Source organism: Astatotilapia calliptera, chromosome 23, assembly GCF_964374335.1.
Source record: "Astatotilapia calliptera chromosome 23, fAstCal68.1, whole genome shotgun sequence".
In the NCBI taxonomy this organism is placed as follows: Eukaryota; Metazoa; Chordata; class Actinopteri; order Cichliformes; family Cichlidae; genus Astatotilapia; species Astatotilapia calliptera.
The window spans coordinates 13,099,529-13,115,488 of record NC_137443.1 but is presented as its reverse complement, the minus strand read 5'-3'; the positions used below and the strand labels follow the sequence as shown (position 1 = coordinate 13,115,488).

The window sequence follows — 15,960 nt, the reverse complement described above, 5'->3', positions numbered from 1 at the left end:
GAGTCATCTGAAACAGTGGAGGGGAGTTTCCACAGCAAGCTCCTCCTGTGTGTGTCTGGGTTTTGAATGCTAGTTACTCAGAATCTGATGGATTCATAAAACTTAAAGTTTAAAGCCCAGATTCAGGGTTCCTGCGTGGTCTGCAGGTTCTGCCCAGACTATTAAAAAAAAAGGTGCTGCTGTTGGTTCCTTCAGCTTCTCCTCTGCTGCAGAGTCCATGAGAGTCATATATCTGCTTAAAAAGGCAATATTTGCTAAGCAGATGATGAATTGCTTTTGAACGAAATGCCACAGGGAGTTTGCCACACTGAGGAGCCAGTGTGACCAGCTAACTTACTTCCACCTATAAACACTTCTGCAGTAGACCCTCAAGAATAAAGTGCACAGGTAAAAGTTTTACAGGTGGCATAGCTCCAGAATGCAAAATGTAACACAACAGCAGCAATTAGACTTTCAAAGCGATAAGTATTTTACTCTTTAGTAAATATGTATATGAGGACGAATCAGTCAGGGGTGAACGGTTCTGAATGTAAGCAAAGAGTGTTTCGAAATCGTATGATGCTTTACAAAATGTATCAGAAGAGAGAGATTTTCTGTAAAAATGACATGGGAGCTTGAACAAAATAGAGATTCTGACATATCTTTTTCAATATGTTACATCTAGTGGAGGTTTGTCAAACTTTGCACTGCCTATTTTTGCCCCAAATTTTGGTTGAGTGTCTTAAGACAGCCTTTTGCAGCTTTACTGAAATTTTGTTCATCAGTACAGGCTTAGAAGCTCGTGGAGGGATGGAACACGGTGGCCTTAATTGCAGCTTTGTAGCCATGTAATTTGTTGGTTTCATTTGCTAGTCAACCCATTATTTACTCTCTTTTAAATTGCAAGGGCAGAGGAAGCTGTGCTTCATAATTACATGACGGAACCCATAACCACCCAGTGATGCCCGTAACAACAGTGCAATAATGAGAGAGTGCGGGGCTTACCAAGATCGAGATGAATGCTGGGAACGAAGGAGTTGAGAAAGAACATGAAGATCACAACGCCAAGGACGGACACACACTTCACCAGCAGAACTTTGTCAGTAATTCTGTGCTGCGTAGGAGGAAAATGTATTTTTTGTGAATGGTGGAAAAGCTGATGTTATCAGAAGAATGACAGGATTTGTCTTAAGCGAACTTTCAAAGACTAGACCTACTTCATTACTGAGATTACATCAATGCACCAGTCACAGTGATTGAGGAAAATGTGTGAGGTGAAGAATCAAAGCCTACCTTCTTCTGCAGTTCTTGGATGTTTTGCTCCCAGTTCTTATCCTCCTGAGAAATTTGTCTGTCAGACACAACAACATTTAAATCTCACATTAGGCGAATGCACAGTGTCAAAAAACAAACAAACAAAAAATGGAAAAAGTATCATCTCATAGAAACAGGGTGCTTATTTTTAGCAGTTTATAACCGTATGCTGAGCGTTGTGTAGTGTGAAGGATTTATTTCTGCATTTCCTGCCCTTCAAAATTTGTATTTATTTTCTGTAATTGCTATGATGGTCCGGAAAGCAGGCACAGAAAAATAGGAACAGGAAAAAAAAAAAAACTATTTCTGGACTGAACTGAACATGTCATGCTTCGTGCCATGCTTGTGTTTTAAATAATTAGAGGGGACCTATTATGCTCTTCTCCAGCTCCATATTTCTAATGTTGGGCTGCTAGAGTTTACAGCTTTGTGTGATTCAGAATTAGGAATAATCCTCATTTGTTTGAGCTTGGATTTGGAGCAGCACCTAGTTCATCCAGTGTCTGAAAAAGATATTTAAGCTCCTCCTTCCTTTAGCTAACTTTCTTCCGATATATTGATATTGCACAGATCCAGGAGCAGTCTGAAGTCTGAGCTTCAGGGTCATGGGTCTAACATACATGCACTGACGTTAGGGAGACACACTTCTAGATTTATACTTAATTTCAGAAGTAAAAACAAATGCCGTATTTTTCGGACCATAAGATGCACCGGATTATAAGGCACATTAAGCGAAACAAAACAGTCAGATAAGTCAAACTTTACTCAATTCATTATACTAATATAGCTGTGTCGCTAGCGATCACGTAGCACATCATTATATACCAGCTAGCCCAGCTTCAGTAACGCTACAAACGTCACTGCTGTTTAGTTTTCTATCTTCATTCATGTTGGAAGTGATAGCAGAGCTGTACATTTTAATTTTTTCAGGAATCTCTCAGTCAGAACATGCAATATCATGTTTAGGTGGAAACTAGCGTGCTAACTTCCTGCTAACTTCTAACTCAGTTAAATTTAATAAATTCTGTTTTCATGGATGCCTGGATGTTAAACTTAATTGTTACACCTGGCAAAGTAGCAACGCTGATTAAAGATGAAAGAATTTAGACAGTTTTTAACTCTCAGTGATGCCGTAGTGTTCGTTTGACTTGGGGCCTGAAGCGGATGGAGTTTGGACTCAGATTACTCCACGAGGCTCCTGAGTACAGTAGCCATAACGCTCCGACAATCCATCAAGCGGTGTGGCTTCGTAGCTTACCAAAGTCAGACTAAAACATTTTTGACAGATTTCTGAGCGGCGTGTACTACATAAAATCCATTCGAGGTCTGTAAGCACAACCAGAATTCATACATAAGATGCACCGGAATATAAGGCCCATTGTCAATTTTTGAGAAAATTTAAGGATTTTAAGTGCGCCTTATAGTGCAGAAAATACTGTAACAGTGGAAGTGGAACGTGCAGTTACAGTGTTACTATTGCATGCAAGAGTTTTATATGATTGCTACTTTGTAACCGACCACACATCGCGGTGCTATCGTGGCTATGTCACATTTCTAGGCTTTAATGAGCCTTTTCCTTTTTCCTTTGTTACTACAGCGGCCCCTTGTGGTCAAAGTCAGTCTTATTCGTCTGTTTTCTTGGTGGTCTCGATGTGTACACCAGCCAGGTTGCGTCAGTGACGTGTGTCATCATCCCAGGTCTTTTGTTTAGTTTTTATTGAGTTCTATCGAGTTCTTCTTGTCTTCTGTCACCTGTTATTATACAGTGGAACCCCGACTTACGAAATTAATTTGTTCACAAAGTATTTGCAGTGTGTGCTTTCAGTAATCACACCAGCCATGAATTCTCTTGTTAAATCATGTATTATTGATTAGTACTGATAACTGCATCTAGTGAAAAGATCTGTACGAAGCAATATACAGCAGGTTGGCTTTTGAAAAACGACATTAACAGTACAGACAATGTGATTCTTAATGTTCTGTGTTCTTGTGCTTTCTTTAACCTTTGGAAGGTCTTCATCATGTTTCGCAGCAGACTCTCCAGGTTGAGGACTTTTTGCATTAAAAGACATTTCACAGCTGTCTCCTCTCGGCTGGCGGGGTTTATGCGCTGAGCCGTTTGCCTCCAAACCAGGATCTCATGCTTGAGTTCTGCAGGGCAAAGAGAGAACGGCACCTGTTCAGTGCATGTACGACACACAGACTTCAAAGTTACAGTGATGAAGCTCAGCAGCAGAATGCAGTACGCTTATAACGGATATTTGTCTGGTAATATCTTCTACAGCTGAGAGAACATGGTGATGTTTTCAGTCAATATGCCCAATATGTGAGCCCCCACAGAGGGCCTAATGCAGCCTGGCGATGGGTGCATTGACCAACCCAGGAACCGCCAGTGCTCAAACACAGATACAGCCTGAGGATATGGGACCCTTATGTAGATATCAGTAGGTGCCATCCTTTTTCAGGAAGGTTGCTAGGTGACCATAATAGGATCTAAGCAGTGCAGGGGGAAAGAGGAAATAAAAACATTTCCTGTTAGCAAATCTGCACAATTACCAGCCGTGGCGGGGGGTTTGAGCTGATCCAGCCACATGCACTCTTAGCAAGACCAGGCTGGCAGGAGAAGAAGAAGAAACTCCACGGGGTCAGATTTAGGCCAGCATCGAACGGTCACCGTGGTGATGGGTAAAAGCTTGCTTTAGTTTGCCCGCTGCTCAGTGTGACAGAACAGCTCCGAACAGTCGGTGTTGCTCACAGCTTAAATGTGAGGATTGTGGTGACCACTGAGCAGCCTCATGGTCTCTGCTTCAATCATCCCATGCTGGGGTCATCTCAGAGGGGGGAAGTCTGATAGTGTGGGTAAACAATGATAGGAGGTGACTGTGTTTCCGGAAGAATTCTTAACAGTTTCAAACAAATATCTTTTTTCTTTTATTGTTGTTGTTGTGTTTTGTTTTGTATGCTTATTATCTATCTCCCCAGAGTCTTACAAGCCAGATCTACAGTAAGACAGAATGATGGCGGACAGTCATGCTCCAAACCACCACAGTCTGTCATCCTTTCTCTCTCTCTGAACATTGTTCCAAGTCTTCAGGGATGGCCAAATCATTTTCTTTCCTGTTGCTGGATAATTAAGAAGATACATAAAAGGGCTGTGGTACACCAGATTAGATGAATAGTTTTTTAATAGAAAAGAAAGGAGTCCCGTGTCACTATCAGGCTGCTCTCTGGATGAGTGAGTCTGTTCACTGCCAACTAGTCAGAGCAACTAAACATCAGAGTAAAGGGGTTTTCTCACATGAGCCATGTGGTGTCGGACACACTGTGAGTCACCAGACCCTCGAGGGATGTTAGCTGGTGAAAAAGGAGATAAAGGCATTCTACCCCAGTAAATGATGTCTGAGTTAGGTTATCATCACAAATACTTTTGAATTTTAAAGGTCAAAAAGTTAGTTTTATCAAATTGATTGTAAACTTTGTTCACCAAGAGGCCCAAACTTTGGCATCGAGGCTCTGAGCTCATGTTTCCACCGCTGAATCCCGTGCAGGTGTGTTTTTAGAGTTTCTTTAACCTGCCTACATTTGAAGAGCATCTGCAAGCCACTTTGCAACGCATCTTCACCCCACTTCATGTCAAACCTTTATACTGCTGCACTCCCCACTTTCATGCTCACGCGTACACATGGAAGGGTCCCACAGCCCTATCACCAAATATACCGTTATGTGAAAAGGTTTTTCACAGGTTTCACAGTAGCTTGTAGATTCAGCTTTAGTTTTCTTTTTGTTAACTTTAATACTTAGCATGCTAACGCTTGGGGTTTTTCCAGTTTCTCTGAGCATTGCACGGTCTGATCTTGGGACCGTCCACTCCTCGGAAGATTTTGGGTTCAACAATCCTGAATACTCAAGAGCAAAAAACTGCACAATTTTTGTTTTTACAGAGGTGTTCACATTGTTGATGATCAGTGCACCTGACTTACCCTCTTATTCCCTATTCAAAGAGTAAGGCTTTACCTGCAGAGAGTCAGGAAAACTTTCTTTTTCACATATAAATGACTGCAGAGGGAAATGAGCATCTTTCAACTGTAGTGGTCCCGACTGAGGTAAAAACGTTGAAGACAGAGGTGGTGGATGGATCGAAGCAGCAGGCAGAGATGGAGGGCAGCAGCACTGCCACTGAGGCTTTTATATATGATGTGAAGAGATTGAAGAATGTTACACGTGCATGATGGGCAGCTTGGTTTGACTGTCGAACTGGATCACAGGCTTTGTTCCAATTATAAACTTTTTTTTTTAAACCTTGACTGATGTGGAAATCTGTATCACCCGGCTCTGAAGACTACTCTTCAGCAAAAAGTATGAATATTTTACAATTCCACTCCCTTCTCAATAAGGCGAACACAGTACTTTTTTTGGTTATTTTGTATGTTTTTGTTTTTTGTTTTTAGTATAAAAAGGAACAGGGAGTTCTGTCCTGTGTTCCTAAATAACAAACCTCCAGGAGAGGCTCCATTGAGCATGACCTTTTCAGACCTCTCCAAATTAAGTAACCTACTTTAAATAATACAATAAAAAAAAATCACGCACACACACAACCATGAACTATTACATCACACACACAGAATCTTTTTGCAGCAATATATGATCCAGAAATGTAATATCGGAGATGGCAGAGATATCTAACAGTGTGAGTGGAACAGTGTGGAAATTGAAAAAGTGAAAACTGAAGGCAGCACGCATCTCAAGTGGAAATTAGAGGGATGAGGCTGTAATGCCGAGTTAATTATGTTTGTGTGAGGCCAGTGCCTGAGAAGGTTTATTGGGAAGCTATTGTGTGCAAAGATGTTATTGGGAGTTAATACTCTTCTTAATAATACTCAAAAACCATCACAAATGATTTCAGGTTGTGCTGTATCCAGCAGGTAACTATATTTTTTATAACTCAAGTCCACTCAGCTTAATAACCATCTAAAAAAATATTTTTCATGTAGAAAAACATAAATTAACCCAAAAAACTACTTTTTAAACTGAAAAAATGTTAAACTCGGACATGTGACATCACCATTTTGATTGTTTGAAACCATGTTTGACCATAATCAGTGGATCTGACTGAGAAACAGAGGGATGCTGGTAGAGTAGCATCTTGTCAGTCAAAGCTCCGCCCTAAGACACCACAAGTATTATCATCTTTTTTTACTCTACTGCAAACATTAGAACATTAGAGCCAGAATTCATGAAAGTTAACTTTCTTACAGTGTTTAAAAAATTACAAAATTACATGTAATTACATGTAATTATATTACTTAGAATTTTTTGAGTATAGGTGTCACCCTCAGCAGTCTACAGGATTAGAGTATCAGTCTATGAAAAAAGCAGTGCTACTTACCAACTATTTCAATGGACTCTTTGTTGTAAAGTTTTTTGTTCCAGTAGAGCATCCGCAGGAAAGGAAATGAGGTAAAAAGGACGAGGCATATTCCGAGGAACATGTAGCCTGTGAAACTGGCAAAATCAATCCCCTGTAGGAAACATAATGAAAATGTATTAGACATTTGCCGTCTGGTCGAATTTCACCCAAACGTGACAAACTGAGCCTGGGCTTAGGCAAAAAATGTGTGCATGCAGCGATGGACTTTTATGGAGAGACACAGTGTGAAAAAAGTCGTGTGGTGTTCTGAGGAAAGAAAACTCAGAGTTCAGGAAAGCAGCTACCTAAAGTGTCCTCCCACACAAGTGCATTATAATGATGTCAGACTATGTTCCTTACTATATAAAGGGCCTTGAGAGCACTGAACTCTTGAGGATAGCAGGAGGTGCATTCACACTCCAAACTGTAAGTATGAGCCGCACAGCGTACCTGGAATTTTTGATTTAAGAGCGAAATGACACAGAATTTGATTATTGCACACAAATCGGTGCGATCTTTCATGTTCTGTCTACACTCTCCTTTGTAATTCCTGCTGCTCTATTTTCCTCGTCGCTTCAGTTTCCCACGCTGTCAGATTCACTTCACTCATCAGCCTCTGTTCCCCGATCAACCCTCCTCCTTCCCGTCTCCACCTCACTCACTGCATTTCACTCTTTATCTCCATCAGCCATCTGCTCCACCACCTCTAGCCACTATCTCCTGCCTTCATTTGGGATTCTGCTCACTGATGGTCCTCTCATGTGACTCCCAAAAAATAAATTTTTGGGATAAAATTTTCCTCTTTTTTTCCAAATGGTCTCTCCCTGTTGTAAGGAAACTTAAAGTGACAGAAAAACAACAAAATATAAATAAACACTTGGGTGTTTCTCATTGAGCAACATTTAAAGACACTGCAAGTAGCTCACGCTGCCTTTATTTCACATGCTTTCACAGTATAAAGAACACGTTTCTGATATTCAGTGATAAAACTGGTTAATAGTAAAAGGGTGATGCAACTAAACATGAGTGGAAGTGTCTGAATTATTAAACAGCAGATTTAATCCACATATTCCCTTTGGATCACAGAGTTAATTTTGTCACTTGTAGCACATCCCGGCTACATCCTGGTTTATGCGCACCCCCATGGAGACCTGCTCTCCATCTGCAGTGACCTGCAGGGCAGCCTGGTGGACTGAGAACAGCTGCTTGCATGAACCTGCTGTTTATGAAAAAAATTCACAATTCCTGTTAAAATCTCGGTTTCAGCGATGAAACTAAAAGCTGAAGAATAATAAAATGTTGTGTGCCCGCAGCCTAATGAATACAATATGTGCTTGCGACGGTCACAAGACCAAAAAGAGAGAAACTTAAACTTGTTGATGTGATTGTATTTCTGTTTGCAGCCATAAACTGCGACCCCGGTATGTCCATATTTCAGAGCCAATGTCAACGATTCTGGTTGGAGGGGATCCAATTGGCAAGGAAAGTCCCTCTGTGAAATGATACCAGAGTTTTCATACGCACAATGGTACCTTGGATTGCAACAAGCTAAAGAGACGGACACTGTGATGAGGAGCAGAACCTAAACGCATACACACTTTACGGACGTGCCTTTCTTTCCATCTCCAGATCCCTAAAATCCCCTCGCCACATACAAGCCAACAGGCAAACTAACTAACGGGTAAGCAGACCGCGCACGCACAAACAAGCTGTGCTTATCGCGGGCCAGACATGACTGAACGAGTGTGCCGTGGCTGTAACCCTGCAGTTCTGTCACCTGGGAAATGGAGCCAAGACAAACTGGACAGTGGGCTGTGGAAACCTGGCGCTACAGGAGCTACAGTAACCCGGAGACCACATATTGCTCGCGTCGGCAAAGGCCAAAATGTCACATGCACTGAACAGATGTCACATCAAGCAGTTGTGAAAATGTCATGTCTTGTAGAGATTTAGCATCATGCTCCTCTGAGTATACAAAGAGTGAAGGTTATGAGAGGAACATGCAAGTCAATGCCCTTTTCAGACAGCGACACTCTGCTCTGATTAGCTTAGTAAAATGTTGTCACTGCTGTTTCAGCTTTGTCCAAACTTGTGCAACAGATGACAACTTGTGTCTAAGTGGGTTTCCAAAAGGCTCAGGTAATGAATAATGGCTGGATTTTAGTTAAGCCAGAACATGGATCATCATAGAATACAGATCAACTTGACAAGGCAGTACTGGTGTAGTACTGGGACTGCAGACTGTGGCAGCTTTTCACTGGGAGTGACCAGGATGGAAAAGATCATACATCAGAGGGACAGCTGAACCTGAAAGTTATTGGATGTTTCTAAAAGTTAGAGGCAAGGATGAGATAGTGTAACATGTGCAAAGGAGGGACACGGTAAAAGGAAGACTACAGAGAAGATTTATGAATGAAGGAGGAAGTAGGGCATGCAGGGTTGGTGTGACAGAGGGCTAGAATGAGATGGAGGCTAATGATCCTAAAGGGAGCATCCAGAGGAAGCAGAAGGAGAAAGTAGTTATAATGTGCTGTAGTAGAGAACTCCCAATTTCTAAAAATGGGAAAAGTTCCACTTTCTGACTTCTTGGGCTTTCCAGAATAAATGGAGCCCACAAAAGTAAAAACAAGGGTTAAGACAATTAACTTTGGATTTTGTACCTGGTTTTGATTGCAGGAAATACTGTTTCTGTAAGTATGAGGGACATAATCCAACCACAAGCCACGTTACAACATTCACAAAACAGGAAGGAGCAGAGAGTTTTCTATCAACAGCTACATGGCGCAGGTGTCCATCACTACAGGCTGCTACTTCCACACACGTGGAGGTTTCTGCTTTGCTTTAAACACACTCCTAACATCCTGTCATAAAACCTCACTACACCGATCAGGATACGTAAGCAGGATGCTGGCATTTCATTAGCAAAATCAGCTTCATTGTAACAAAAAACAGCAATCATCAATACCGATTCAATATGTTATATTCCTGAAAACTAAAATAAAATGTGGGCTACTTAATAGAAGCACTCTGATTCATTGAGGCCTGACTCATTGCAAATACTGCTGGTTCATTTTGATTAACAGGAAGGGAGCCGGCTCTCCGTGGATCTCTCAGAGGCTAAGCAGAGTGTAACAGCCACTTTTGAGGGGTTTCTGGTGCAGCCAGCAGATATCCTGCTGTTCATTCTGAACTTTATCCACTAAAATGATTTAGTTGAACTCAAACTGAAAGAGGGCTGCAAACCAGAAAGCTTCCGATACTAAAAATGTTTTCCGTTGACTGCAGATCCTGCATATCCTGACACATTAGCAGAGATGGGATGATTGAAAACACTTTTATAACACATCATCCACCACTGGAAAAAAGCTGGGTGTTACATGGTTTCACACATTATTGCATCAGGAGTGGCAGTCTTCCTCACAGGTTTAATCAGAGACTAACCCCAAAGCTGGGGTCACATCACATGTAGATGGCTTTACCAACACACTGTAAGCTTATACTGCTACAAACGTCACAGGAAGGTGAACGAATAGAAGGTGTTATGCTACACAGCTGTCACAGCTGCTGCAAATGATTACATGTAAGAAAATAAGGGAAAATGGCTGTATGGACTTTCACACAAACACTGTACATGTGTAAATGCAAACCTTTGACCAGGAACAGAAATAAAATCAACCTGTAACGCTGGTCAGCTGCACTGAAATAAGAGGAGGTAGCAGCTTCTTTTCCCACCGACATCTTGACATCTTTAATTCTTGTGATTTATGATAGCTGCTGCAAAAATATAAATTGGATTCATTGCCACTACATCTCCATTCATCACCTAAACATCAACGTAAACAAGGGTCACCACTCACGACTGTATAAATACATGGACAGATTGCGCTAAACAAAGATTGCAGATGTACAACCCTGCAAACACAGATGATTACATTTGCTCACAGGACAGGAAAAAGTCTATATGTACAGTGTACATGCGTGTGCGTGCTGGAAATGCAGCATCAGGCTGTTAAGTCCTCAGTTTGTATGAGAAAATATGAAGGCTTAAAAAACATGCAACCTTTAAGGAAACACTAACTGTACACAACTGAAAAATATTATTTTCATTATCATCTCCTGTAGATCGAAGTTACATTCAATTAAAAAAAATAATTCTGTCCCTTCAGACTGAATTATTGTACAGTCTAATACCAAGTTAAATATCATGACTGAATTTAGCAAACATTCTCAAAGCCTGTTAATAAAACCTCAGTATTCAGTCTGTTCATGCTGTAACACAGACGCTTTTCCTCCTCCGTGCAGAGATTTTACCTGCTGACTGAAATCCTCACAAGGTCCGGTTTGAAAAACAGATTTAAATAAAGGAAAAAGAACAGCTGTTCAATAAAATTTTAAAAAACTGATAATGATAAAAGAAAAGGTTTGTCATTATTTTTTAACCATTATTAATCATCATTTTTAATCATGAGCTTATAACTTAACTTTCTACCCCATAGCCCTCCAGTTGTGGTCCCCCCCAAATTCAGTTCAGTGGGTCATTCAGTAGGTCATTCAATGGGTCTTTCATTTGGTCACTGAGTGGGCCATTCACGGGGTCGTTAAGTTTATGGAGGAGGTTGAGTAGACATTTCCTGTGGTGATCATCAATGTTCAAGTGCATAGTGTGGAGGATGTCATGATGCCTTGAGGCAATCAGATGTAAAACACAATATTTCTGAGTGTTTTAAGTCAGATTTGACCCGAACACGACAGGGAGGCTAAGCTAAGTATGGTTACTTCAGGCTCTAAGAAGCCAAAAACGCAAAATGTGAGATTTGAAATTAGGAGTTCACAAGCCAGTGTGATATGCATCGTGTAAACTTTTACCAAACACTTGCAAGATGTTTAGCCTCAATCCTTTTTTCAGCCAGTACTAACAAGTAAATCTACCTGTCAGTGTTGTACACATCAGTAATGTCTTTGCTTTGCTAGATGATTACTGTATATTCGAGCTGTGAAGGTGCCTACTTCTCTGCGCAGGTCCTGATTTGATACTATAATCACATTGGGCGGATCTCCGACAGCTGTGGCGGCCCCTCCAATGTTGGTGAAGATTACTTCTGCAATCAGGACATGTCTGGGGTCTAGATTAAGCACCTCACACAACCTGCAAAATCAGACAGACAGAAAAGCCCTTTAGTCATGATTAGATTACAAAGGGTGGGGTAAATAGAGAAATATGAAAAGGATGTTGGTATTGATCCTTTAACCTTTTGTGCAGGACAGCCACACTCAAACCAAGTGGACAGCAGTATGTGTGTGTGTGTGTGTGTGTGTGTGTGTGTGTGTGTGTGTGTGTGTGTGTGTGTGTGTGTGTGTGTGTGTGTGTGTGTGTGTGTGGAATGTATTAAAAAAAAGGCACCTTATAGTGACGGGAGTAAAAAGCATCATAGTGGTCACGTTGTCCAGAAAAGCAGATAAAATGGCAGCAATGAGACAAAGGATGATGATCATGGGCCACACTCTTCCTCTGGCTAACTGGTAAGCCTGCCAAGTGGAGACAGATAATGGAGAGATGAGGTTAGGTTGTTTATTATCGGCACCGCCAAAACAGCTGACTCAGAAAACACATCCGGCACAGCTTCGGACCAGTTCTGACTGTTCTTTGGTGTGTTTAAAAAATCTAAAAATATGTAAATCTTTCCATAGTAGCACAAGATATAATATCATTAAGATTCATAAAGAACTGCACATGGATTCCCACTTTAAAACAGCACTCTTACATCACCAGGTCAGGATGGCCACCTTTCAAAGGTAACGGTGTGATGTGTGAGAGCTGCTGAGCTCTTCTCTGAGAATACATTTTAATTTGGCGTGGCTGCTTCTTCTCCAAGTCGCACTTAAAATTTACATGCTTGCATGATCTCACTGTTTTCCAGGACTCGCTGTACCTGACGCACAAAAGCGCTCGTCCTCGTTCACCATGTACAGCGCACATTCGGCATAAAAGATTGCTGTTTTTCTGATGGGAGACTTTGACCTTCTTTGAAAAGAGAAGACGGATGTGTTATCTTCAATAGTAGAGCAAAAGAATAATTTGAGAATGTGTATTCCTCTGTCATATGGAGGACAGATAGGACTGTGAAACTGTAGCGCTTTTTTTTTTACAGTTGCAGTTAAAGAGCACTTCTTCCTGGAAAAAACCCATAAAATCTGATTATTTTGAAGATTTAGTTTTCTGAACTTCACCTCGAAACACAACGAATGTCATCCTTGTCAGCCTTTACTGCTGTTACTGTATTTTTAGGTCAGGATGTAAAGATAGATTTGCAAACTTGATAGGTTGTCTGACATTGGAAAGGTCCTCCTTTGTGAACCTTTGTGACATTGGATAAGTCAAAATCAAAACTACAGTCGTGTCGTGTGTTGCTGCTAATTTCAGAAATAGCTCAAAGCCTGTCGAGACATCTCACAAGCGGGCAGCTTATTTCATACACTTCCGCTCAGCATCCTACAGCCCCTTAAATATCTTGAGGTTATTTTTTTAATCTAGCGAGCGCACACAAGACATTCATCAGAAGTGATCATCTTGTGCTAAAATTATCTTATGCAAAAAAAACAAGAAATATTTTGTATCGACAAAAACTTGTCACCTTCCAAATTTAAGTAGGTTGAACAGGATCCCACGTGATTGAAAGTAAACAGAAATTTAAAATCAATTCGATGCTGTATGTGGGCCTTTGTGTTCTTACTTACAGTCATGTGACAAAGAGAGTTGTCATCAGCTTGTGGAACCAGCAGCAATAACCTGAGGTAAATGTGACTTCATCAATCTCTTTTGGCCCGTTTTTCTTTGCAGCATCGCTTCAGATCATTGAGGATTGTGGATATTCATGCAAAGCTCATTTCTTTCAGATCGGGGTCCATTCTGTTGTACGTTTGCTCCTGTGCTTGAGATCAATGTCCTGTTTCATGACTTGGTTTGGGCCAAGCTTTAGCTGTAGTACAGAGATGGCCTCTTATTTGACTTTAGAATACTTTGGTTTACAAAGAAGTCCACGATTAATTCAATGACTGCAGGGTGCCCAAATCATTACCCCTCCACCACGGTGCTGACAGTTGGTATGCGCTGTTTGGTTTTCTCCAAACATGCTGCTGCACATTGTGGACAAACTTCTCCACTTTGGTCTCCTCTGTTCAAAGAACATTGTTCCAGGAGTCGTGAGGTTTGTTCAGATTCAGCTTTGCAAACCTTAACCCTGCTGCCATCTTCTCTTTTAGAGAGAAGCTTTCTCATTCAGACTTTTTCTAATTTTCTCATCAACATCAATTATTAATATTATCATTATTATTATCATAAATCAACTTACCTTCACTGCACAGTAATCGAAGAAGCCAGTCTCTGAGAAAATGGCCACCAGCACCATCTGTGTTGTTGAAAAGAAGAATTTTCCTTTGAGTAAGATTATATCTCCCTGTGAGATTTCAGAAACGGCCCCCTAAGATAATAAGATGCTGTTTATCTTGGATGAGATGGTCAGAATGAAATATGTGCCTGAGTTCCAGGGTTCATTAATACTCGTGTCTCTTTATTACCTTCCTTATTATCATCGCGATGAGTTCAAAAATGTTTTTACAGGTAAGTTCGAGGATTTGAAACTGCTTTTAAATGGATTCCAGAAATGTCTCAAACTCCCTCTTCGTAATTTTATACCATAACTGACATATTTAGGACATGTTTGTTTCCATGGAGACTGGATTTTTTTTGTTGTTCGTTTCACTCGCCTCCATAGAAATGTATTTCGCTGTCAGACATTCAGAAGACTGATAGAAAGGGCGCAGAGTGCAGTTGAGAGAGTCAGAGAGCTCTTTTTTTAATGCTCTGAGATTTGTTGAGTCAGTGAACATGTGAGGAGTTAATCACCATGCCAAACAGAAGAGCCAGCGTCTCATAGTCGATCCACTCCACCACTGTAACAAGGCTGGGTCTCTGTGGGAGAGACAAAGAATGTAATTACACAGATTTATCAAGAATTTCTGGATCTGAAGGGGAAAAAACAAAAGGACAAGCTTAATAAATGATGATCAGACTCGTTAACAGCGTTAAACTTTTGGGTACGGCTGTGTCTGGATGCTGCTATAACTCCTCGCTGGCCCAGTTCCTGCTTCATTTGCCGAAGCAGACAAAAGCACAGGTGGAACTAGGACCACGAATGACTGCTCTGTTCCCAAAGCGTCCCGCTGAGGTGAAAATGTCCACTACTCTCAAACTTGGGCCAGTGACTAAATTTGGAAACACATAGATGTTAATGAATGACAAACTTTGAAATTAATCATGACATTTCAGAAATTAATCCTGCAGTTTCCACTGGTTTTGTCTGTATTGTGTGGCACAAAACGTACTTACGCCTGAATAACTGTTCAACCATAACTCAAATGTATGAATCATATGTTAAAGCGTTCATAATATGTTCTGAATGTACCACTGCATCCCTAAAAAATCAGTAAAATCAAATAACGAGAGAGACTTACATTCCCGATGATAGACAGAGCAGCTAAGGCTGCCAAAGATCCCAGCATGGCAGCCAGGGTGCGGTGCACAATCTGAAAGGACAAAACATTTACCACACTCACTTCTAAACAAACGAGCACTCACCTTCACATTAACTCTGTAAATATTTTTAAGCAGTGTAACATTCCTGTTCGTTCTGATGCCGTCCCAGTCATCTCTCGACTGATCTGTGAGGCATCTCTGGAGGAAGGAATGGTTTGAAAAAAAAATTCTGCAGCCATTTCTTGAAAACGTTTATTGTTATACAGTAGGAGTCACATGCCTGGCTCTTTTGTCCATCTGCATCACCATCCTCCTGTGGCTTTGACTAATGAAAATAATAATCCTAATGTGAAAAAAAACACTGTTTTTTAGGACATTTTAAATACAAATTAGTCTGTTTTGTTGGTAAATAAAATACTTCTTCATTTTAATTGTTTAATTTGAGGGAAAAGGGCAGAAAACAGTATTAGCGCTCCAAACAATCACAAATAGGCAGGCAAACACTGATAATTATTTACATCTGTTATTCTTGTGTGTTCTGTTTGATTTATTGTTACAGAGGAGGTCTTCTGTGAGGTTTTCTGCTGCTAGCATTACTGATATTATTCTGAGGACTATTATATATAAGAGAAAGCACCTGCGTGAATGACAGCTGCAGCGACTGGGACGAGGAGTCAAGAAAGTCTCGTGATCCATAAGATCTATGATGTTCTGTCATTTTCATCTA

The 15,960-nt window shown here is 40.8% G+C and overlaps 1 protein-coding gene across 1 annotated transcript in view; it reads right to left on the bottom strand.

Annotated features, from left to right (window-relative positions):
* The window catches only part of oca2 (oculocutaneous albinism II), a 66,412-nt gene that overhangs the window by 31,037 nt on the left and 19,415 nt on the right, over nt 1-15,960 (bottom strand). The window contains exons 10-18 of the mRNA XM_026159767.2: nt 15,212-15,283; nt 14,604-14,669; nt 14,050-14,106; nt 12,102-12,226; nt 11,708-11,846; nt 6,680-6,812; nt 3,297-3,444; nt 1,273-1,330; nt 985-1,093 (exon numbers count right to left, since the gene is read on the bottom strand). Coding sequence (XP_026015552.2) covers nt 985-1,093; nt 1,273-1,330; nt 3,297-3,444; nt 6,680-6,812; nt 11,708-11,846; nt 12,102-12,226; nt 14,050-14,106; nt 14,604-14,669; nt 15,212-15,283 — 907 coding nt within the window. The remainder of the gene's footprint in view (nt 1-984; nt 1,094-1,272; nt 1,331-3,296; nt 3,445-6,679; nt 6,813-11,707; nt 11,847-12,101; nt 12,227-14,049; nt 14,107-14,603; nt 14,670-15,211; nt 15,284-15,960) is intronic.